Source organism: Aythya ferina, assembly GCF_964211825.1.
Source record: "Aythya ferina genome assembly, chromosome: 26".
Taxonomy (NCBI): Eukaryota; Metazoa; Chordata; class Aves; order Anseriformes; family Anatidae; genus Aythya; species Aythya ferina.
Window position 1 is genome coordinate 4814730 of NC_140324.1, and position 19624 is coordinate 4834353.

A 19624-nucleotide genomic window follows, 5' to 3' on the forward strand; every position below is an offset into this window, starting at 1 on the left:
GGGAATTGGGGCTGATTTCCCCAAATCCGTGTGTTTTCAGGCAGATGATGATGGTTCTCAACTCCAGGTGTACGTGTATGTCTGCTGTTTGTGCTCGGTGCTCTTTGGACTCGTCGTGGTGGAAGCAGCATCCTGTAGAGGTGCAGAAGACTCTTCCTCTCTTGTTCTGGAGTCCTTACGCTGTGTTTTGATACCTGTAAGCTGGGTTAAGGGAGAAAAACCTGTGGCAGAAGGGAAGACTGTGATTAATACGTTGCCTTTTCACCTTTTTCCTTTCCTTGCAGTCCTCTGTCAGTCATGTTCATGCTAATTATTGGAGGGGGAGCTGGCTTTTCCCTCGTTCTGTCTGTGTGTCCAACACGTGGTGACTGTCCTCATTGTGGGTTTTCAGTCCTGGGTCCACGAGACCCTTCTCCCCCGGCCTCTTCGGCGTTTTTCCACTCGTGAGGGAAGAGCAAAAACAATACCTTCCGTATTGAGCAAGTTTCCACCAGCCTACACGCATCCGAATGCCTTATTGACCTTCTCATTGTAATTAGATTTTTCACTTCTGCAGTGCAATGATTACATTGCAGGAGCATTGTGCATTCGAAGAATTCGGACTCTAATGGCAGGCTTTTTTTAATACCTGGGGGATTGTCTGGAGCTCCGTCGCTGGAGCTATAAGCAGTTCCTTGAGCTGTAATACGAGGGCTTAAGGGTGTGCTGCAGTAGGAGCAGCGCGAGGAATCGGTGGACTGCAAAGTTTCGTGGTGAATTTGGGGATGGGGGAATTTTTGGTGTTGTGAAATGGTTTTATCCATCCCTGAACCTACAGGAGCCTCGGCAGCAGCTGTCTCAGGTTTGTTCTGCAGCACTCGGGTTCTAATGGAGCTGGCTGAGCTCGTGGCAGCTCCCCGAGCACGGCTAGGTGCAGCTGACAAACTCCAAGGAGCCCAAACATGCCCTGTTTGTCTTTTAATTTACAAAACTCGTAGGGTTACATAACTGAATTTTCATTCTTTCGCTAAAAATAAAAAATGGAACATAAAAGCTATTTTTATCTTGCTTAATGAGGGCATCTCCACTTTTTTTTTCATTTTTTTTTTCCGAGACATTTCTCTAGGAGGAGCGGGTACAATTTGGGAACATTTTCGTTAGACTGGACACATTCATCCTCTGAGATGTTGCCCATCAGCCAGCAAGCAGATGTGTTGCCCTACTCAGAATGAGTATTTCCTTTAAAGTAGGCTGCTAGAATAATAATCAGCACTAAAGTAAATAGATTTTGAGCATAACACTAGGTTTAAATGCATCAGCAAGGCAAGGAATTCTTTTTGCTATCAAATAATCAATGAGTTTCGAGCACGAGTCCTCCCTGCAGTATTACACCGGATTATCGGCGCCGTGCGCGCGCTGCTCTTGCTGAGACCCGTTCAGAAAAGAAGGGTGGCACTCTGGGAACTGAGACGGGATCCGGTTTGTTTTTAAAAGCAGTGCAAATCAGGTTTGGTTCATATTGTAGCTTAGCTTGGCTCTCTGCCCGGTGATAGAGCAGAACTCTGAAGAATAGTCACTATTTTAAGTCTCCTTGTGCTGTATCCTGTTTTTACTTGCGACTCAGTTGTGACTGCGAAGTTTCAAACAGTAAACCTTTGTTCCCCAGAAATAGCAAAGTGTTTTTAAACACAGGGTGACAGCCTGCGTATTGAACTCGATTGTTATCATTAGGCAAATTCTGCAAGGCTTGTTCGTGCCCTCAGACCACGAGATACCCAGAGCTTCATAACAGTTTGTTTTCTGGAGATAGTTAAATGCAGGTAATGCGTAAGGAAGGGCCACTCTTTGAAGTTCTGCTGGAATCAAACAGAAATTAAATATATATGTATATATATTTAATGAAATTCAGCACTAATACTACCTTCTTCCCTCTCCCCTAGCTTTTTCTCCGAGACTTTTAAACTTTCTGGTTTGGTCTCTTTGGATTTACAGGGTAAAGGTTTTTATGCTCTGGAGTGTAATGTGGATGTGGGGTGGTTTCTAAATAGTAACGGGACGCAGGGAGGTGAGATGTTTTCACTTTCACATGAATTCTAGAAGACACCTGGGGACGGGGGCCCGGGGATGGGTGTAATTTTTATGGCCCCGTTTCCTCCCAGTTTTGGAGCTGAGGCAATCTGGGGACTTGGTTTCAGCTCACGAATGGTGCCTTGGAATTTGTAGATGACTCATAACAGGACAAAACAATCCAGTTAAGTGATCTGAGGTCTTAAATAATCTCTTCAACAGGAAGGTGAAGAAAACATCATGAACTCATGAGTAATAATTGGCTCTCTTGGAGTGCTAAAAGTGCAGTGATTGCTCGTTGGCAGGGACTCAAGTGATCCCTGTTTAAGCTTTGCTGATCAATATATATTTCAGCTCTTATGAATGAAATTTATTTGACTGGATTAGAATGCTTTTAGCAAAGCGGTATTACAGTTACCAGTTGGGAGAAGTTTGTTTTAAGCTGGTTTGTAGTAGTGACGCTTTGCACCTGAGCTGCTCGGCTGCGGGGGCCGGGGCCGGGTGTAATCTTTTCAGATTTGCTTTTCGCCTGCTCCCTGCATCACAGATCAGCCGGGTGGCCCAGACGGGCTTTCAAGGAGGGAGAATCTACAGCAGGATAACTACTGTGCCTCCTGAAACACAGAGAGCGCTCCTTCTACTCGCAGTCCTTTGCTTTCTGGACATAAAGCAAAAATTAAATGATTTTAGATAGTCCCAGAAGTAAACTGAGACGAATACCTTCCTCAAATGGCTAGCACTCTCATAGGCACTGGGGGTGAGAGCTTACTCCTTCATCTCCTCTTCAAAGCACAGAATCATTCAGGACTTTATAGAGGTTTTTATGCAGCCCCAAGGGACCCGTGCTGGTGTTCCAGAAGAAGCATCCCCTCTGAGACCTGGTGGTTACTGGTAAGCAACTGGAATCGTGGCGTCCCTGTGTTACATCAGGCCACCTTTGAGTTAATCAGGTATATAAAAGCTGAAGTTAGCTAGCTTGCTGTCCCCTGTCCTCTAACTAGAGGATTTCATTACTCTAGTGGTGAAAACCCCTTCTGAGGTCAGTTTGGGTTTTGATTACATCTGGGGAGAGCTCCCGTTTCCTTCTGGCCCCGTGAGATAGAGGGGCAGGATTCTGCCTCCCCTTCCTGTCCCTGCAGGCCCTTGCACAGAGTTGTTTGAGCCGGGCTGCTCGCGGGCTGTAGCAGAATCCTTTTGGTTCTGATCTTTGAATGTCACCTCCAGTTTTGTTGTTAATATCTAAAGCCTTTGAGAAAGGAAAACCATCCGTCCTTGGACAGCAGGCTTGATGGTATACGTAGCTGTCCGCTGATAAAAATCGGTGCAGTGCTGGGTCTCGTGTGTTCGGTAAGCCCGAGCCTGTGCTGCTCTGCCTCTAGCAAAGAGTTTGTTGTGAACTGGTTCAGCGTGGCAAAAACAAAGCTGTTGCTGTCTTGTGGCTGCTAAATTCCAGTTTATTGCAACAGATTTCTTTCCCCAAAAAAGAAGCAAAAATCCCTTTTTTTTTTTTTTTTTTGTTGCTCAAATTTTTATTATTATTGACTATATTTGGGCTGGCCTGCAGAGTTTTTTTGTTTGCGTCCCAAAATGTCGATGTGATAATGGAACAAATACTTGAAAGTGACTTAAATGACAGTTATGGTGATGGAAGAGTAAACAATGATGTAGCAGTTCTGAAAGCCTGGGTTCAAATCCAGTTCATACCATATGTCTGGATTTTTTCGTGGTAATTTTCACTTAGTTTGTAGTAGACATTTGGCTTCCTGTTTTGGCTTGGTAGTACTTCTCTCTGCAATATCTATTGCACTAGGATCCTAACAGCATTATAAGGCCAAATAGGATTGGCAGAGGCAACAAGGGAAACTTTCGCTCTGCTTGTCCGCACTTGTCTGTTTCTAGCCAGTGTTAAAATCTTCACTTTCATGACAATAAAAACATACTCAAATTCAACAAAACATGGCAAGACGCTGTGTTATAAAGCTGATGATGGAATATTTTAAATCCCAAGCGACCCAGACGGAGCAGCTGCTATCACTGTGGATTATACCTTTCCTCTAAACTTCAGACTTCATTTCCTTTACCAGTCTTCCTGGGAGGAACAGCTGTGCATTTGGATCCGCTGCTGCTCTTGGATCAGTACTTGAAACTGCAGGAAATAAGTTGTTTTAAAAAGCTGGCTTGATGGAGTTTCTTCCTGATTGTGACAGCCCAAAGGAGAGAGAAATGCGAGGGATTCTCTTTTCTTTTTCGTTGACAAATTCATCTGTGAAGCTTGTCTCCATTAGCCAGGGAGCTGTGAAGAAGCTGGTTGTGCTTTTTCCGCTCCAGTGCTACTCTGTGTGTGCGGGTTTGCTTTTCCTTGTTGCCCTGCCTGGCTGATTATTCAGAAAGAAAAGAACAGTGTCACTTCTTTGCAGCAGGCGCATTTAAATGTGCTCTGATTTTTAGAAGAATGCAGTTTTCAGAATTCCCTTTTTATTTCCGCAGCATTCATTAGCTTTAAGGCGCTGATAGACTGCTCACTTCTGTGTAATTCAAGATATTTTTCAGCTAGCTCTGTGGTCAAGCCATTTTCTAGAGAATCAGTGTCTTTGATCAAAGAACTTCAACTGTAATTTCCTGATACTGCATCTCTACGGTAGGCAGGGTAGCATTAGGTGCTCTGAAATACGATTTAGAAGGAGTGGTTTCGCATCTCACGGTTTATTTCCCCTGCCCATCAGGACGTACTTTGCATCGAGGAGCAACTCCTCGTGTACGCATGCTTCTGTGCATGTATGCTCAAATGAATTAATGTTGTTAGAATTCTTCATCTAATTTTTAATTACGTGGAAAATGAAAGGGAAGGGCTAAAATTGCACATGGACACCCATCTCTTCCTTACCCACTTATTGGGCTATTTGATAATGTGCGTAGGTGGGTTTTGATCTGTACATCTAAATAATGGAAGTCTTTTTAATTATTTGCAATAAACTGTCAAAAACCCAGTAGCACGATTAAAACCAGTCAGCATTCACTTACCAGTTGTGCTCCAACTATGAAAGCTTTATATAGATTTAACTGTCAGGCGCTCCAAAAGTCCTCCTGATCTTCGTTCAGCCCCTTGTGCACGAGCAGGATGATAGCCTTTAATTAATTTCTCACATGTGCCCCCTGCCTCGAGCAGCAGGAAGCAGGTAGCGGTAGGGGAGGCTGTTCGATATCGGGGCTTATCGGTGCTGTTCAGCTCGTGGCCCGGGGCCTCGGAGCACACTGCTCCAACTTGGGTTTGCTGATAGGAAAGTGAAGCCTCCGGGGAAGCTCTCCGTGCTGTATGCTGTTCAGGAATCCTTGTTCAAAACCAATTTAATCTTTATGATTTTCTTGTAAGGTGATTATTCTCCTTTTGTAGGAAGATAGCTGGGGTGCAAGCTTTGGAATAAAAGGACTGGGTGTTTGCAGTGTCCCGTTTGACAGACCTGCTGCCCCAGGGGAAGGCAACACCAGGTTTTTGAAGTGCCTTATGCGCAGCACGGGTCCAGGAGGAGCCCTTCACACCCATCTAGCATCTTTGATAGATCCCCCATATTTTGTGTTGAGCAATCTGGAAAAAGCAACCGCCTCTGAACAAGGCTTTAGTTGCTCCTGCAGCGTCGTGAGGACTTCGGTGGCAGGGAGAAGACAAACGCCTGGCTGCTGTAACCGCTGGGCCCTGCTCTCTTCAGCTTTGACTCATCATTTTCATACCTTCCAGCCGCCACGAGAGCAAAGACGAGGTGTCCTCAGGCATCAGTGCTCTTTGGTAGGCAGCCCTGAAACACAGCATGAAGTTGGACCACGCGGCTGAGACAGCCTGGTGTTGGGCTCATCCCCTTGGGGGCTCGAGCTCTTGTCTCCCGTTTCCCTTCTACTACCAAAAGCCCATCTGTAGGGTGGATGATCCGAGAGAAACCAAGCTCACCCACAGTGCTTTTTTGCTAGTTAAGCTTCTTTAACGAGGTGTCTTTCAGGTCCTGAGAGTTCTGGTGCAAGGAGAGGGGAAGGTTTATTCAGCTTTCCTGGGGAAGAATTAGCCAGAGCGCCGAGACTGCGTTCCCCGTGGCGTGATCTGCTCGCTCGCCTTACAAAACTGTGTCCTCCGTTGCTCATGAAGCTTTTCACTGCTAATAACTTTCTCTGTCTTCTCATTATTAATATCAATTTTAAGCCTCTGGCTTTAATGAGATCGTGTCTGGGTCTGCTGATGTGGAGATGGCCTGACGGCTGAATACCTGCTGTAATTAATGAAATTGTGGCTAACGTTTAAATTTTCTTGGCTTACCGGGGTTCTCTTTTATTGCTTTCTGAGTCCTCCCTCATTTAATTAAATAAATTCTAGACAACTTTCATGAGGAGTTGTTTTAATAAATGAGCAGTTACTTCAATGTATTTATTTTAGAAATTGATTGGATAGCCAGTGTTGTGTTCTAAAAAATGGGTTTATAGAAAAAAAAAATCAGAATATTAACAGGAAAAGGGTTAGTTTGAGGGGGAAGGAGGACCCAAACTGTTCTGGTGGTCAGAGCAGCTAGTTGATTGTTGGATACTTCTCAGCAACTTGAACCCAAATGTAAAGAACTTTTTAATTTAATAGTTAGGTGGCTAATTAGGTGATTTGTAGCTAATGGCTATATTGCCACCAAGTCTAAATGCAATAACTGTGAATCATTAAATAGAAGTTAACTGATCTTTCTTTTTTAAGGCTGTGTTTGCTTTTCTTATCAACATGAGGATTGTGAATGGGAAGAAATCTCCCTTTGAAGAAAATACTTCCCCTGGGATTCCACTGAGTAACTGACTTGTCTTGAGGGTTTGTTTAACTTAATGTTTAATTTCACGCTGGAGAAAGAAGCCAGATTAGTAGTTCTGGAGGCTTTCTTCTTCCTGCTTGCTCACGGAGGAGGAAGAGCGAACACACTTGACCTGGAAAGTTTCTCACTGCGCTGTCTGCGTGGTCTGAAAAGTCTGCTTCTGTGGGCGACGGGGCACGGGGGTCTCTGCTGCCAAGCATGGTAATTTAAGTGCTTCTTCACTGAGGCGGACCCTTCTACCACGAGCTGGGCTGTGAATTTGTTCCTAGGGAACGAGGGATCAGAAAATAGCAGTGACATATTAACGGGGATGCCAAATCAATCCCAGCTGGCCTAAAATCGCCAGGCACCTGCACATTCTTTTCTGCGGCACTTCCTGCTTCTGCCTTAGGAGAAGGCATTCCTGAAAATGTTCACATGTGTCCGACTGGCAAACTTTGGGCTGATTTTAACAACAGGATTTGCCTCTCATACAGCCTTTAAAACTTTGAGTTAATCCTTTAAACAGAATTTAATTTCCAATTAAGCCATAATGATACATTTCTAATTTTAATCTGCACTTGTTTTGCTGCTTATTAGCTTCAGCAGGCTAAAGAGAGAGCTTTCTGAAGTGAGAAGCTTTAAATTTATAAGAAAGCTTCGTATGGAAATTGCAAACCAGCAACAGAACAGTTATCATGAAATCTTACTTCCTGTATTCATCAGATATCTTAGTGTTTTTTTAATTTTCTCAAAAGGACGCTACACCCTTTTATTATACTTATGGGAGTTAAATCTTCATGTGTAAAAAAGGGGTATTTTAAAAGAAACAGAGTGGGTTTTGATTCACTTAATTCTGGTGTCAGATTAGCTGTTTGGGAAGAATTTAGAGAAGGTGAAGTGTTCAATTTTAATAAATGCTTCCATTGATTCCCACCTGCATGCTTTTGGACACAGAGGAAATCTGTAGGAGAACTGGATATGCTTTTAGGGACATGTCCCCCTCTCCTTTTTTTTTTTTTTTCCTGTATAGTTTGAGTCTTTCTACACACACAGCTGTACATCCAGCAAACTAGCCCAGTTTAAATGGAAACAATGAGGTATTTCATACAAATGGATTCCCATAAAAGCTAATATCTGGAAGCTTTTTGCATCATTAGCTATTAGAGCAAGTCAGTAATTGTGTTAAATGCAATGTTTTTGATTTCTTACCAAAACATTACGTGTCCAGCTCTGTTAGCTTGAGTAAGGTCCTGTAATGTTACTCTGCTGTTAGCTGAGTTAGGAACGTTGCTGATTGCAAATTCCTAATTGCTGCATGGAAAGGTAACTGCTCCTTTCTTCTTTGCTGTAAAGGAGCTGATACTGCCTTGCAGAATGTTCTGTCATCTTTGCAGATATTATTTATTGGTTTTAATATAATTTCAAATCTTCTGAACCCATAGTGTATCTGCTTCTTATTTGGGGAACAACTTCAGCCATGCTAGAAAACTGCTTATGCAAAAGTATTTTGTTTAAATGACGAAATAGGTCTAAATTCATTTTTGACTTAAAACTTTTTTTTTTTTTAAGTAGCAGAAGAGAAATGCTGGTGGAGGGAAATTACAGAATCAGTTAGGACCTGTCATTTGGGAAACATTTTTCCTGAACAGGAATGCCAAGCAGAAAGAAAATAGTTCAACAAGCAAAGGCTTTTTCCTTAGCAAAGGCTGTCTCAGGAAAGAACTGGAATATTTAGCAATAATTTTCAACTGTCAAGCAGTTATTATCTTGGCCACATAATACATAGAAGGAAAAGCTGTAGCATAAGTTCACTAAGTTCTCATGGTTCAAGAAATTAATATGTTTGGTAAACACTGAGTAATTCCTTATCGTACTTTACTATTGAAATTCATATAGATGGTGAGTTGTCTCCAGTCGAATCTAACCCCGGGAGATAAAGCTGGAGTTGTCATGAGACTTCTTAAGATTTTAAGAGTAATCTGATTCTTTTCTATAAAGAAAAGGCTTCTTTTTTAATTTGGTTTGAATAAAACCCCACAGTCCCTTTCTTCGAGCCTAATCCCCCCAGATCTCAAATTGTGCAGTATACTGGATTTACCTCATAAGGTATCCTTATAGGAAAAGGAGGAAACTTTCATTTTGGTTACAACCAATGTCGATTTTCATTTTCAGTGCTGCTTTTCTTCATGAACAGGTCCCCTTAGTCAGACTCAAGACTCCTGAGTCGCCTCAGAGCCTAGCTGTGAGATCTGCAGAGGTTTTGCCCATCCTCTGCTTTGAAAGCCTTGACAGGATTTTGCTCGAGATCTCGGGTCGGGGTGACGGTAAGGCCTAATTTCGCAGTATTTAAAAGATTATTCCTTACCAGCTAAAAAGCTGATGGTGCAAGGAGCTTGGAGAGAGGCCTGCTCTGCTTGCTCTTGATCTGAGAGGCGGCCGTCGGCGGTCTCCTACCTGTGGTGAGGCCTGGAGGCCGCTCGCCGTTCAGGGGCAGGAGGCTGACGAGAGGAAAAACGCGGATCCGTGCGCCGGGGCGATGATATACGATAGCAATAACGAGCGATGGCTTTCCTTGGTTTTGGCATGGATCTCCCCAAGTGTTTATTGAAGGGAGCGTTCGTGAAATTAATGATACACCAAAGCCATTTAACGAGCTCGTTTTCGAGTGCCGCTTCAGTTCGCGATCTCTTGTGTTTCCTCATTTCCACGTTTAACTGCAGTGGAAAGACAAATGGTCGTGACCTCCCTATTACATTATGCTTTGAGGTAGGTATATACGGGGGAAGGCTAAAACATTAAAAAAACATAAAGCAACCCCCCCCCAGGGTGTCTTATAGTAGGTTCTTTAAAAGAAACCAACACCTGTTGAAGTACTTACTTCAACATTTGGCACAAATCCCAAGCAAGCCTCTTTTTTTTTTTTTTTTTTTTTTTAACAACAAAAACATATGTAGAGGCCAGGCAAAAAAGCACAGCTAGTTCTGATGTTGTGCTTTTAGTGATCTGCAGCTATGAGCTAGAGGGGCTGTGACTCATTAAGCGACACCAGCGCGGAGCGCTGCTCTAATTTCTCGTGGCGCTTCATTGTGTGTCAGAAGAAAGGCGGAGGGACCGTTTCTGTTTTTTTAGGTGGGATCTTTCTAAATCTGCAGGCTGAGGGGATTTATCCATCCTTTTGTGAAGAAGAAAACATCAAATGCTTTGTAGCCGGTGCCCTGCCTGGACAGCGAAGGCCTTTGAGGGTGCCCGTTGCAGTGAGGGGCCTCGTCTCCAAGAGCCGTCTTGTAATGTTTGGATTAACTCAGACCCACAGATAAAGTGAGAGCCTGTGTGCTTGGAAGTCAGTGTCTTCAAGGAGAGGCCCTGTGAATAAAGGCTATTTGAGGTTTTTGTAGCGCTGGTTTTGTGTGTGCAGCTCTCCTCAGGGCGATCTCGATTCCTCCACAGGGACGTCGCCATGTCCCAGCGGCCCGGTCCCTTTGCTCTGTCCTTTGGTGGCACTGCTGCGTGTGGTGGCATCTTCCCTGTCAGCACTGCTCAGCATTGCTGCTCTTCCTATTTCTCTTTGCTCCTTTTTGCTCTTCCTACATTTTTGCTCCTTTACCAGAGGACTCCACTGAGATCGCATTGTCAACACGAGAAGTGCTCTCTCTTCTTCACCATGCTGGAAACATCTCTGCTTAACCTCAGAGTCTTTGTGGTAAAGCTGTAGAGGCAGGGCCACTTGTTTCCATCCTGCCACTTCCTTTGCTTCAAGAAAGTGTAGAGAAAAAACCCGTGTAAACATCCAGTTTGGGGGATGCCGCATTTTCTAGTATTTTTCTGAACTTTGCTCTTCAAAACTCTGGCGTTGCAAGGCAAAGGCTTTAGGATCTATTTGAATGAAACTAAACCAGATTTGTTGATGTACACACCACAGTGCCTTAGCAACCGACCTGCATCTAGGCCAAGATCTGAACATTTAGTCTTTAAACAATCCTTTGCTACCAATCTAGGAATGTTCTTGCATTTCAGAGTGCAAAACGAGCCAGTTGACATCTAGCGAGGAACAACATACATTATAAAATACGTACTCCTCCACAGTGGGAGGAGAGGGACTTATGTAAGCTCATTTCTTTGCTACTTTAATTGTAGTTTCTCGAGGCCTTGAGATGCATCCCTGGGAGTGGGATTGTTGTGTTCAGATGATTCCAGATTCTCCTTTATCGCTGCAAAATACAGCTTTGGTGGCAGCGTGGTGTCTTGAGTTGGGAGCATCGCAGAGTTTAATGAGAAACAATTTTAAATCTGGTACTAAGACTAAAAAATTGAGAAAAACCAATAGCCAACAGTATAATCAAAAATCCTATCTCTTCTTAATGAGCTGTTGAGGCAGTAGAGTCTTGTGAAAGAGATGACAAGTCCTACTTCTAGTGGAAAAGAATCAACTTCCTCTCTTGTATGCTTTTTTATACAACTACAGGGAAAACATCCTCAAATGTTTTAGCAGGGAGGTGTCATTCAGAGCTGAAGGGCGATAACTAGCATTTATTGAAACTTTGCTGGCTGTCACATTTATTCTCATGTGTACTTATTCAGAAAGGAATTCCTTGCTGTTTTCTTGTTTGTTAGCTTTTTTTTTTTTTCTTCTTGAAAACCTGTATTGCTGCCCTTTCTAAAGGGCTTTTCCTAAGGCAAGAAACAAGAACATTTATCCAGTGGTGGAAAGCTACAGCTTGCTGCAGACATCTGTTAGTTAGATTGCTTAAAAAAATATATAAATAAATAAAGGTGAATGTTTAGTAAAAGAATATATTCAATACGCTAAACTGAGATGACTTCCTCAGGTGTATATTGTACGTGTGACCAGCTGGTTAATTTTGATATTAGAATTACGGTTGGGCTGACATGGGTTTTTAATGTCCCAGTTTTCAGAATAGCAGGTGACATAAGAACCATGTGCTTTCACGTGGTTGTTATTTGATGGAAATTGAATGTGATTACTGACTATAAAGTTGATTTTTTTTCTACCATCACTTTACACTATCACACAAGACTTAATGTGGCAGGTTGCCAGCCATACTTTGTGCAGAAGATTGACATCTACTCACAGAAGTTAAAGTCATGCTGTTTATGGATGGTATCCGTTCTCAACGATAACTGACACGGTGAATAATTGAGTTAGTTAAAACTGCTGAAAAACACCTGTGTTGCCCTTACACTTTCCTCCTTGTTTTCTTTCAGTTACAGCTGCAGAAAACCCAATATTTGCAACTGGGACAGAGTCGTGGCCAGTACTACGGTGGGTCTCTGCCAAATGTGAATCAGATTGGAAACAGTGCCATGGATCTGCCCTTCCAGGTGAGTTTGATTAGGGTGTTTCTTTCTGTTAATGCTATTTTTTCCCTCCCAGGAGACCATGAAATAGCTGCCAGTTCAGAACATAACACCGTGGCCTCAGCAGACCACCGTGTTTTAAAAATTTTTTGCTCTTTTGTAATGGAACCTGGTTGTGTATGGGAAGAGTGTGTATTTTGGTATCATATAGATCTACTGTTAGCTTATAGTTCTCTTGTCCTTGGTTGTGATGCTTTTGTGTCAAGACTAAGCAAGGGCAATGCAATTTCTTTGTCAGTGTTTACTCATGGCAAGTTTGGTTGTTGGTGGTTTTTTGTTTTTTGGTGCTTTTTTTTTTTTTTGGTGCCAGATTCATAATGAAATCTTCTGCAAAGATGCTGTAGACTCAAAGCAAAACTGGAAGTAAGTAACACAGGGTGATGTAGAAAGTGCTGGTAGGTGGAAGTGTTGAAGATGACAGCCAAGGTGTATGTTCCATGGAAATAACGTGTGGATTTTTAAGGGAGGAAGAAGGAGCTTGGGATGGAAAATAAACAGCTTTCAGAATAGTCCCTTTTCTTTGGTCTGACTGAAAAGTAAATGCAGGGGTCTACTAGCTGTAATTGTGACTCCAGTGGTGATGCACTATGAACCGAAAACGAACGTTTTATACAAGTGTTTTGTTCCATGTAAGCACGTTGGACAGAAGATATCGTGTAGTGGATAGGATTAGATGTTGGATACTTCTGCGACTCTTGATTTCTATGTTTAGTCGATGTAGGGTGTGCAAAGTAATTAAAACTTCTGTATTATTTTTCCTTGTTTGAGTAGTAACACATTTTATCTTGTGAGGATGTGGTAAAAATTAAATTTCTCAGTTTGTGGTTTTCTGTTGAAGGCTGGCTTAATAAATACAGAGAAACTATTGATGACGACTTCTAACTATGCTTTTTGACATACATGCGGGCAGCTGAATTTGTGGTTCCTCTTAGGAGTTTGAATCTTGTACAAAAGGAGAAGCAAATGGCTGTTTTAATTCAATTGTTTTCAGAGTACAACGCAGAGGGTCACAATGTTTTGAAGTCTTTAGTATTACTTCATAGGCATTTGGGCTTCTCAAGATCCGCAGATTTTGTCTTTTTCTGGTAAGGGGGTTCATAGTCACTGTTCTCTTTAATAGCATTTCAGTATTTTTGTGCTTGATGGCCATTGCTCACAGCTATTATATAGTGAGTCTTTTGGTCCTAAAGCTAACAAGGTGCTCAAAAGTGAGTATTCAAAAATTTGTGAAGGAGGATACAGAAACAAATTGTCCTTAAATTCCAGGTTTTTATGTGTTCTTTCAAACAGAAAAATATAAAAATCCAATGTTGGTACTGCTACGGGTAACAAATGGTGACAAGCAACAAAATAAAAAACATGTCTTTGTGTCAGTGATGAATGCTTTCCAGGTTTTTCAAGTTTAAGCTAAATAATGATGAAATTGCCAACAAGATACTTGCATGATGTGTCGAGCAGGTGAAGCCTGTGTGGATGTGAGCGGGTTAGTATCTGAGCATCTTGGTTCTTTGCATTTACAGCACAACGGAGCTCTGGCAGAAGCCTTTGGAGCAGTTCCTGTCTCTTTGGTAAACAAGTATTTAGGTTTGTGCAAATACGTATTTAGGACTGGTGTACTGTTTGCCCAGGTAGATACGTATTTTAGCACACGTTACACTTTTTCTGGTATGCACAGTATTTATCTGATTCACCGTCCCAGCTCCGAAGGAGTTATGGTCTGTCACATAAATACAGGTTTTGCCATGCATCCCGGTTTGGAACATGCATAATAATTCCTGTACAGACTCTCCGGACTTGCTGTGGTCTGTCATGTGATTACTTATGATTTATGGGGGATTAATTTGTTGCAGACGGTGGTTTATTTGGCACTGTCTTGGCCTGTGATTTAAGCAATCTCTGAGCATGTGCACTCAGCCTGCATGTTAAACTCCATTGGGAAAGGAAGAATGATTACCCAAATGCTGCTTGTCACCAAGGGGCACCGAAATGTAAGCTGTTAGTGGGTACCTCTCCTCACTTTCCCCCCTCATCTACCTTGCTTGTTTTTATTTCTTAAGTCAATGCCTTGATAAATCTTAAAGGGACACGGTTGCTTTAGAGCACTGAGCTTTTTCCTTCCCATCTGTGAGTATTTAGTTTGTTTTTTCTTTTTTTTTTTTTTCATGTTTTGTGGAGTTTTGGTTCTGATCTCAAATCCTTGAATATTTTTCAGGAAGTGAAACGGTTCTAGTTCTTCATTTTCCAAATAACATTGATGCTCAGATCTGTTGTTTGTTCTTTTGCCTCTTTTTTTTTTTTTTTTTTTTTTTTTTTTTTTTTTTTTTAACAGAATTGTTTGCTACAGCTAAGTACTATGTGCCCTGCAGGGGTGGGCTTATTTAACAAAGACACATTGTCTGGTGTTTGGTCCAGAGTAAGTTTTGTGTGTTGGTTGCTGAGAGAAACCAGAACTGTTGGGGCTGATACCTGTTTACTCAGGTGTTTGTAGTCTCTTCTGATTTTTTTTTTTCCAAGCAATTTAGGGATTCATCTGAGATTTATGTATTTTTTTTTTTTCCTGGAAGGCCAGAGAACAACATTTCCCAAAAGTTCTCCTCTGTGTTAATTGTAGCCCTGTCTCTGGCAGGGCATGGTCCATGTTTACTTGTGCCACCGTTACACTCAGATCAGATTTTTTTTTTTTTTGAGTTTTTACATGCAAGTTGTGCCATAAAACTTAAGAACTAGCTATCTTTGGATTCAACTTCATCTGTATACTAATGTACATTGGGTTCCTTTTAAATTCCAGGTGAGGTCTGCATTTGGTGTTCTACAGAGTGGCTTTTCCTTTTTTTTTTTTAATGTTGTGACTGGGACCATGACATGGGAAATGGCTTCTCCTGTTGGTGTTCCAAGCACACGTGTATTAATTTGCAAATTTTGCAGACTTCTGGGATAGAATCAGTGTGACAACAGCACAAAGAAGAATTTCAGACTTTTTTTTGGCTTGGAATTATGAATATTTTTAGTTCTGTGTGGTGTCAGTTATATAGAGCTAGATTGTTGTTTAGTACTTGTAGCAGAGATTAAACCAACATGTTTTAATGTAGATTACCTAAAATTGAGATGCTCTGACTGGAGGTTTCCAAGTCTTCGCGCAAAAGAACTCATGCTTGCTGAAGCAGAACACCGTGATCCTAACAGCAGGAACACGGTAAAAAGTCACTGTGCTCTCCTGCTAGTGACATGTTGACTAAAGCAATATTCTGCTGCATATAAAGTGTTGGCCCTTAAGCAAGAAAATAAACACCACAGCCACTTTGCACCCATTTATGCTAACACAGATTGGGTATGCATAGAGAGAAAAGAAGCTAACATTAGCTTAAAAAAAAAAAGGAAAGTCAAAAGGTGCTATAAGGAGTTACTACAAACAAAAGACTTCAAGCTTAATGCCAAATTTCTTTTTAGAAAAGATCATTTAAAATAACCGAAGCTGGACACTTTACTTTTTTTTAAATGTGGAAGCCAGATGGCTTCATGGCTTGGCAGACAGGACAGTGCATTTGCCACGTGCAGCACCTGAATGGAGGAGGAAATTTTGGATTTCCAAGCAGATGGTGTTGAGGGACTCAGCAAAGCTGTTCACATTGGCAAGGAGTGGAAGGCTGTGTAGCTTTTCTCCCTCGAGGCCCATATATTGCTGTTGAAGTGTGTGTAGAGGCTGACCATTCGGTACTTCCTTTTTCCCCCCTGCAGGTATGCTCTGGGAAGGGCTTTTGAAAATGTAGACGTTTTCCAGATTAGCGTGGGAATTCATCTTTGTGCTTTCCGTGGCATCCTTGTTCTCTGAAATGGGTTGCTGACAAGGAAACACTCTCAAGACATAGGTGCTGATAAGATTGAGAGGGAACTGATCCACCTCAGTTTACTGCACAACCTAACCAAAATAAAACTCACAAAAATACCCAGTGCTCTAACTTTTTCCAGACAGAAGAGGAAGGAAACTGCTTTTCTTTCTTTCTTTTTTTTTTTTTTTTCCCCTGAATTTTGTCAGTGTCCCCTTAAAATCATGGTGCTGAAAGGAGGGGTGAGAGAAAGCGGCGTGTTCCTTAAAAGCTTCAGGTGACTGTTAGGAGCTCTGTGCATCTCTTCCTGCATCTCCTGCCCTTGTAGTTCAAGCTCTGGTTGTCAGCATGTTCCTTCTGGATGCATGCTGCATGCTACACCAAGGGAATGTAAACAGCAGTTGTCAGTAGGCTCCCTGTCACACTCACTGCTGGTATTTCAGAGATACAAAGGTTGGAGAGCCGTGCTGATTTATGAGGGGCAGATCTAGCGCAGTCTGCCTCCACTTGTCTCTAATCTCTGTCTGGAAGAGATAGCCTTGGTAATTGCTTTCCATGGCTGTAGTGAAAATGGAGAAAAAATGTGCGTGGTTCCGTTCGTCCATGTCTTTCCTGGGTTTTATTGCTTAAAATATTAGAAGCTTTAATACAACATAAGTAAGTTTTGGCAGACGGCTCGTGCGTGTATTTTTCTGCTTGTGACTTGATGCGTGTCTCTCAGACTCCCTTTCAGTCATCTGGGTTGGACACAAGCAGGACAACTCGGCATCACGGGCTGGTGGACAGAGTGTACCGGGACAGAAATCGCCTCGGATCCCCACACCGACGCCCTCTCTCTGTGGATAAGCATGGAAGACAAATATCCTTTGGCTGACGAGCTAGCAATGAAAACCTCCCTTTTCACCAACATCGTATTTCTCAGTTCTTACAGTTCCCTTGTTCCTCCTCTCCTCACCTGTCAGCGGAGTTGCTTCCCATCTCTGCGCAGTTAATGTCATCTGCTTTTTCTGAACGGTGATCCAGTCTAAAAATACCACAGAATCACAGAATCTACTATTCTGTAAAATAAGCATTTACCTTTCTGTTTGCTCAGCTCTAGCTGGGGATAACAATACACACGAAGCTGAGAGGGACTGAGATCCTTTGATGGAAAAGACAAGGCAGCGTTTGTGAAACTGACTTTCCTTTCAAAACTGAGTAAATCCAAACCTGAATAATCCCTTGCAGTTCATTGTGCGTTTCATTACAAGTTGATTCATAAGTTTAACATCTGCTGAGCACCATTTCTCCTTGCTTTTTGTGAAAATGAGTTAGCTTATTTTTGCTGACTGGCTTGAAACGTGCCACAGCCACACTGGCTTGAAGGGGCTAAAGGGAATATGTAAGTGGGAGAGTGGAGAGGCGATGGCTTCTCAGGAACAGTTAAACATTTAGAAAGGGAAAAAGAGGATGGTTGTCCCGTTGCTTAATCATTACGACAAGCAAAATAATATTTTGATTCAACTGTCCTTGTTAAACTTTGTGTGTTCCCCATAGAGAGTCTGCTTTGCCTTTCTCGTGTGAGCTTAGTGGTTTTGACAGGGCAGTTTGAATTATTCCTTAGGAGAAGATTTCAAATAGACTTGTTGCTTGAGTAAGAAGTGGTGTTCTTCCCCTTAACTGACTGAATCACGTAGACAGCTGTCCGTATGGCACTGTGTACCTGTCACCTCCATCGGATACAAGCTGGAGAAGGTTAGTAGCACAATGGTGTACCTGTGTGTTAGTATTTGGGCTGGGTTCTCTGATATGGTAACACCTTGATGTGCAAAAAAGGCCTTTGTTGTTTCCCACATCAGTTGGTCATAAGAATCTCCGTGACTTAACTGAATTTAAAGTTTTTCTTCTATCATGCTTGTTCATTTAGATGGCCAGCCTTTAAACTTAAGGTGTCAGCCAGTGTGATGTTTTTAAAGGTAAATCTTTCCAGATGTTGTAAGGCGTATCCTGAAATTATGAAGTTGTAAAAGACTCAGCTTTCTCTCAGTGCTCAGGGACTGGTCTGCCAATGCAAGCATTCAAATGGAAAGGAGCACTGAGTTGCCTGTTCCTACTCCTTATACTCCTGGCCCTGGAGGAGCAAAGTGGTGGCCTGCATTCACCAGGGAAGGACTGATTGTGATGTGAGAGGTGTTGGCCATGGAGGTTCCTGTCTCCACAACACACGTGGATCCTCGAACCAGTCCTTTCCCCTCTGTTTATAGCAGGAATACTTTATTTTCAAAGACTAGTATAACTAGAGGATCTATAAGCAGCTTTCAGCTTAAACTGCATTATTTGATCATGCACAATCTTAACAAAGCATATCAAATTATTTTCTAACTATGGTAAACAGTTTTTCCTGTATCCCTCTCAATCCCATTATTGAAACAATTACTCTTCAAACTTGAACTAATTCTGTTGTGTTCTGTGAATTGATTGTTTCACAAAGAAATTATGCCTGGTGTATGCCAAATATAGATTTTGGTTTTTTAATGCAGAGTGAATGCAGGTTTTCCTGAGTTAGTTGCAATTATGTGAGATTAAGCATTCTTTCATTTAGAGGAGCTGACAATAAAAATAATTTGTGTTGCCTTCTTTCCAGGACGAATTCTGATTCTGCCTTGCACCAGAGTACTATGACTCCAGCTCAACAAGAATCCTTTTCAGGAGGGTCCCAGGACATGCAGCAGAAAAGAGGTAACAGAGAAAACCACTAAAAAAAATATGTTTGTTGTACTAGAAGCATTGTACTTCAGATTATATGCACGTGTATTGGTGTTCATCTATTGCTACGTGTTACTTGTATGCGTAACATTTTCTAGATTTGGTTAAAGAGCAATTTGAACAAAGGACCTCATTTACTCTTCTGTATATCGAAGTCCAGAAGAGCTTAGACAAAGCCAAGATAGAGCATTCCCCTGAACTCCATATCCAGTAGTTCTATGAACTTGCCCTGTGGGGAAAAGTAATCTGGACTTGTGGAATGCTGATGATTAGACGGCTGTCAGGGGTGCTAGAGGTTTCCAGTAGCTTGTAGACAAGTTAGAGACCCCCTGGCATTTCATGTAGGTTACTGAGCAGCTGTTAACAGGCTGCTGGCTCCTGAGTGCCATAGCGAGTTTTATCACCCCAGTGGAGCAAATTGCTGTAATAGGTGTTTCTTTTGGACATGGGTATTAATTTGTCAATTTTACACTAATGACTTGAGGAATTTCACATTGTTAACTTCATTAAGTACTAGCTATCAAAAATTAAATTCTGGAAATTGATTCTGCATTGAAATATTAAAGGTGGCTGTTTTATTTCCTGGCAAGTTAATCTGATATATATCTGATTTTCCATCTGAGATCAAAGTTCTGATATGCAAAACTGTAAATCTGTCACAAACCTTGAGAGTTTTATGTAATTTTTCATATGCAGTTGCTTAACAGGATATATTGACTCTGTGATAGAACTTAAATCTTGAAGTGCGTGCACGCTGAAGACCAGAAGCAAATTCAAAATATCTTGACTTTTTCACCTAGAGACCTGTTATTTGAGCTGGCT

General features: G+C 42.0%; 1 protein-coding gene across 4 annotated transcripts in view; it reads left to right on the forward strand.

Moving 5' to 3' along the window:
* Positions 1-19624, forward strand: part of CRTC1 (CREB regulated transcription coactivator 1) — a 52741-nt gene that overhangs the window by 7093 nt on the left and 26024 nt on the right. For 2 of the 4 annotated variants that reach the window (XM_084498915.1, XM_084498917.1), the window contains exons 2-6: positions 12081-12197; positions 13754-13801; positions 16779-16916; positions 17730-17791; positions 18681-18775. In XM_084498915.1, coding sequence (XP_084355041.1) covers positions 12081-12197; positions 13754-13801; positions 16779-16916; positions 17730-17791; positions 18681-18775 — 460 coding nt within the window. The remainder of the gene's footprint in view (positions 1-12080; positions 12198-13753; positions 13802-16778; positions 16917-17729; positions 17792-18680; positions 18776-19624) is intronic. The other 2 variants (XM_084498916.1, XM_084498918.1) reach the window with 1 other exon arrangement.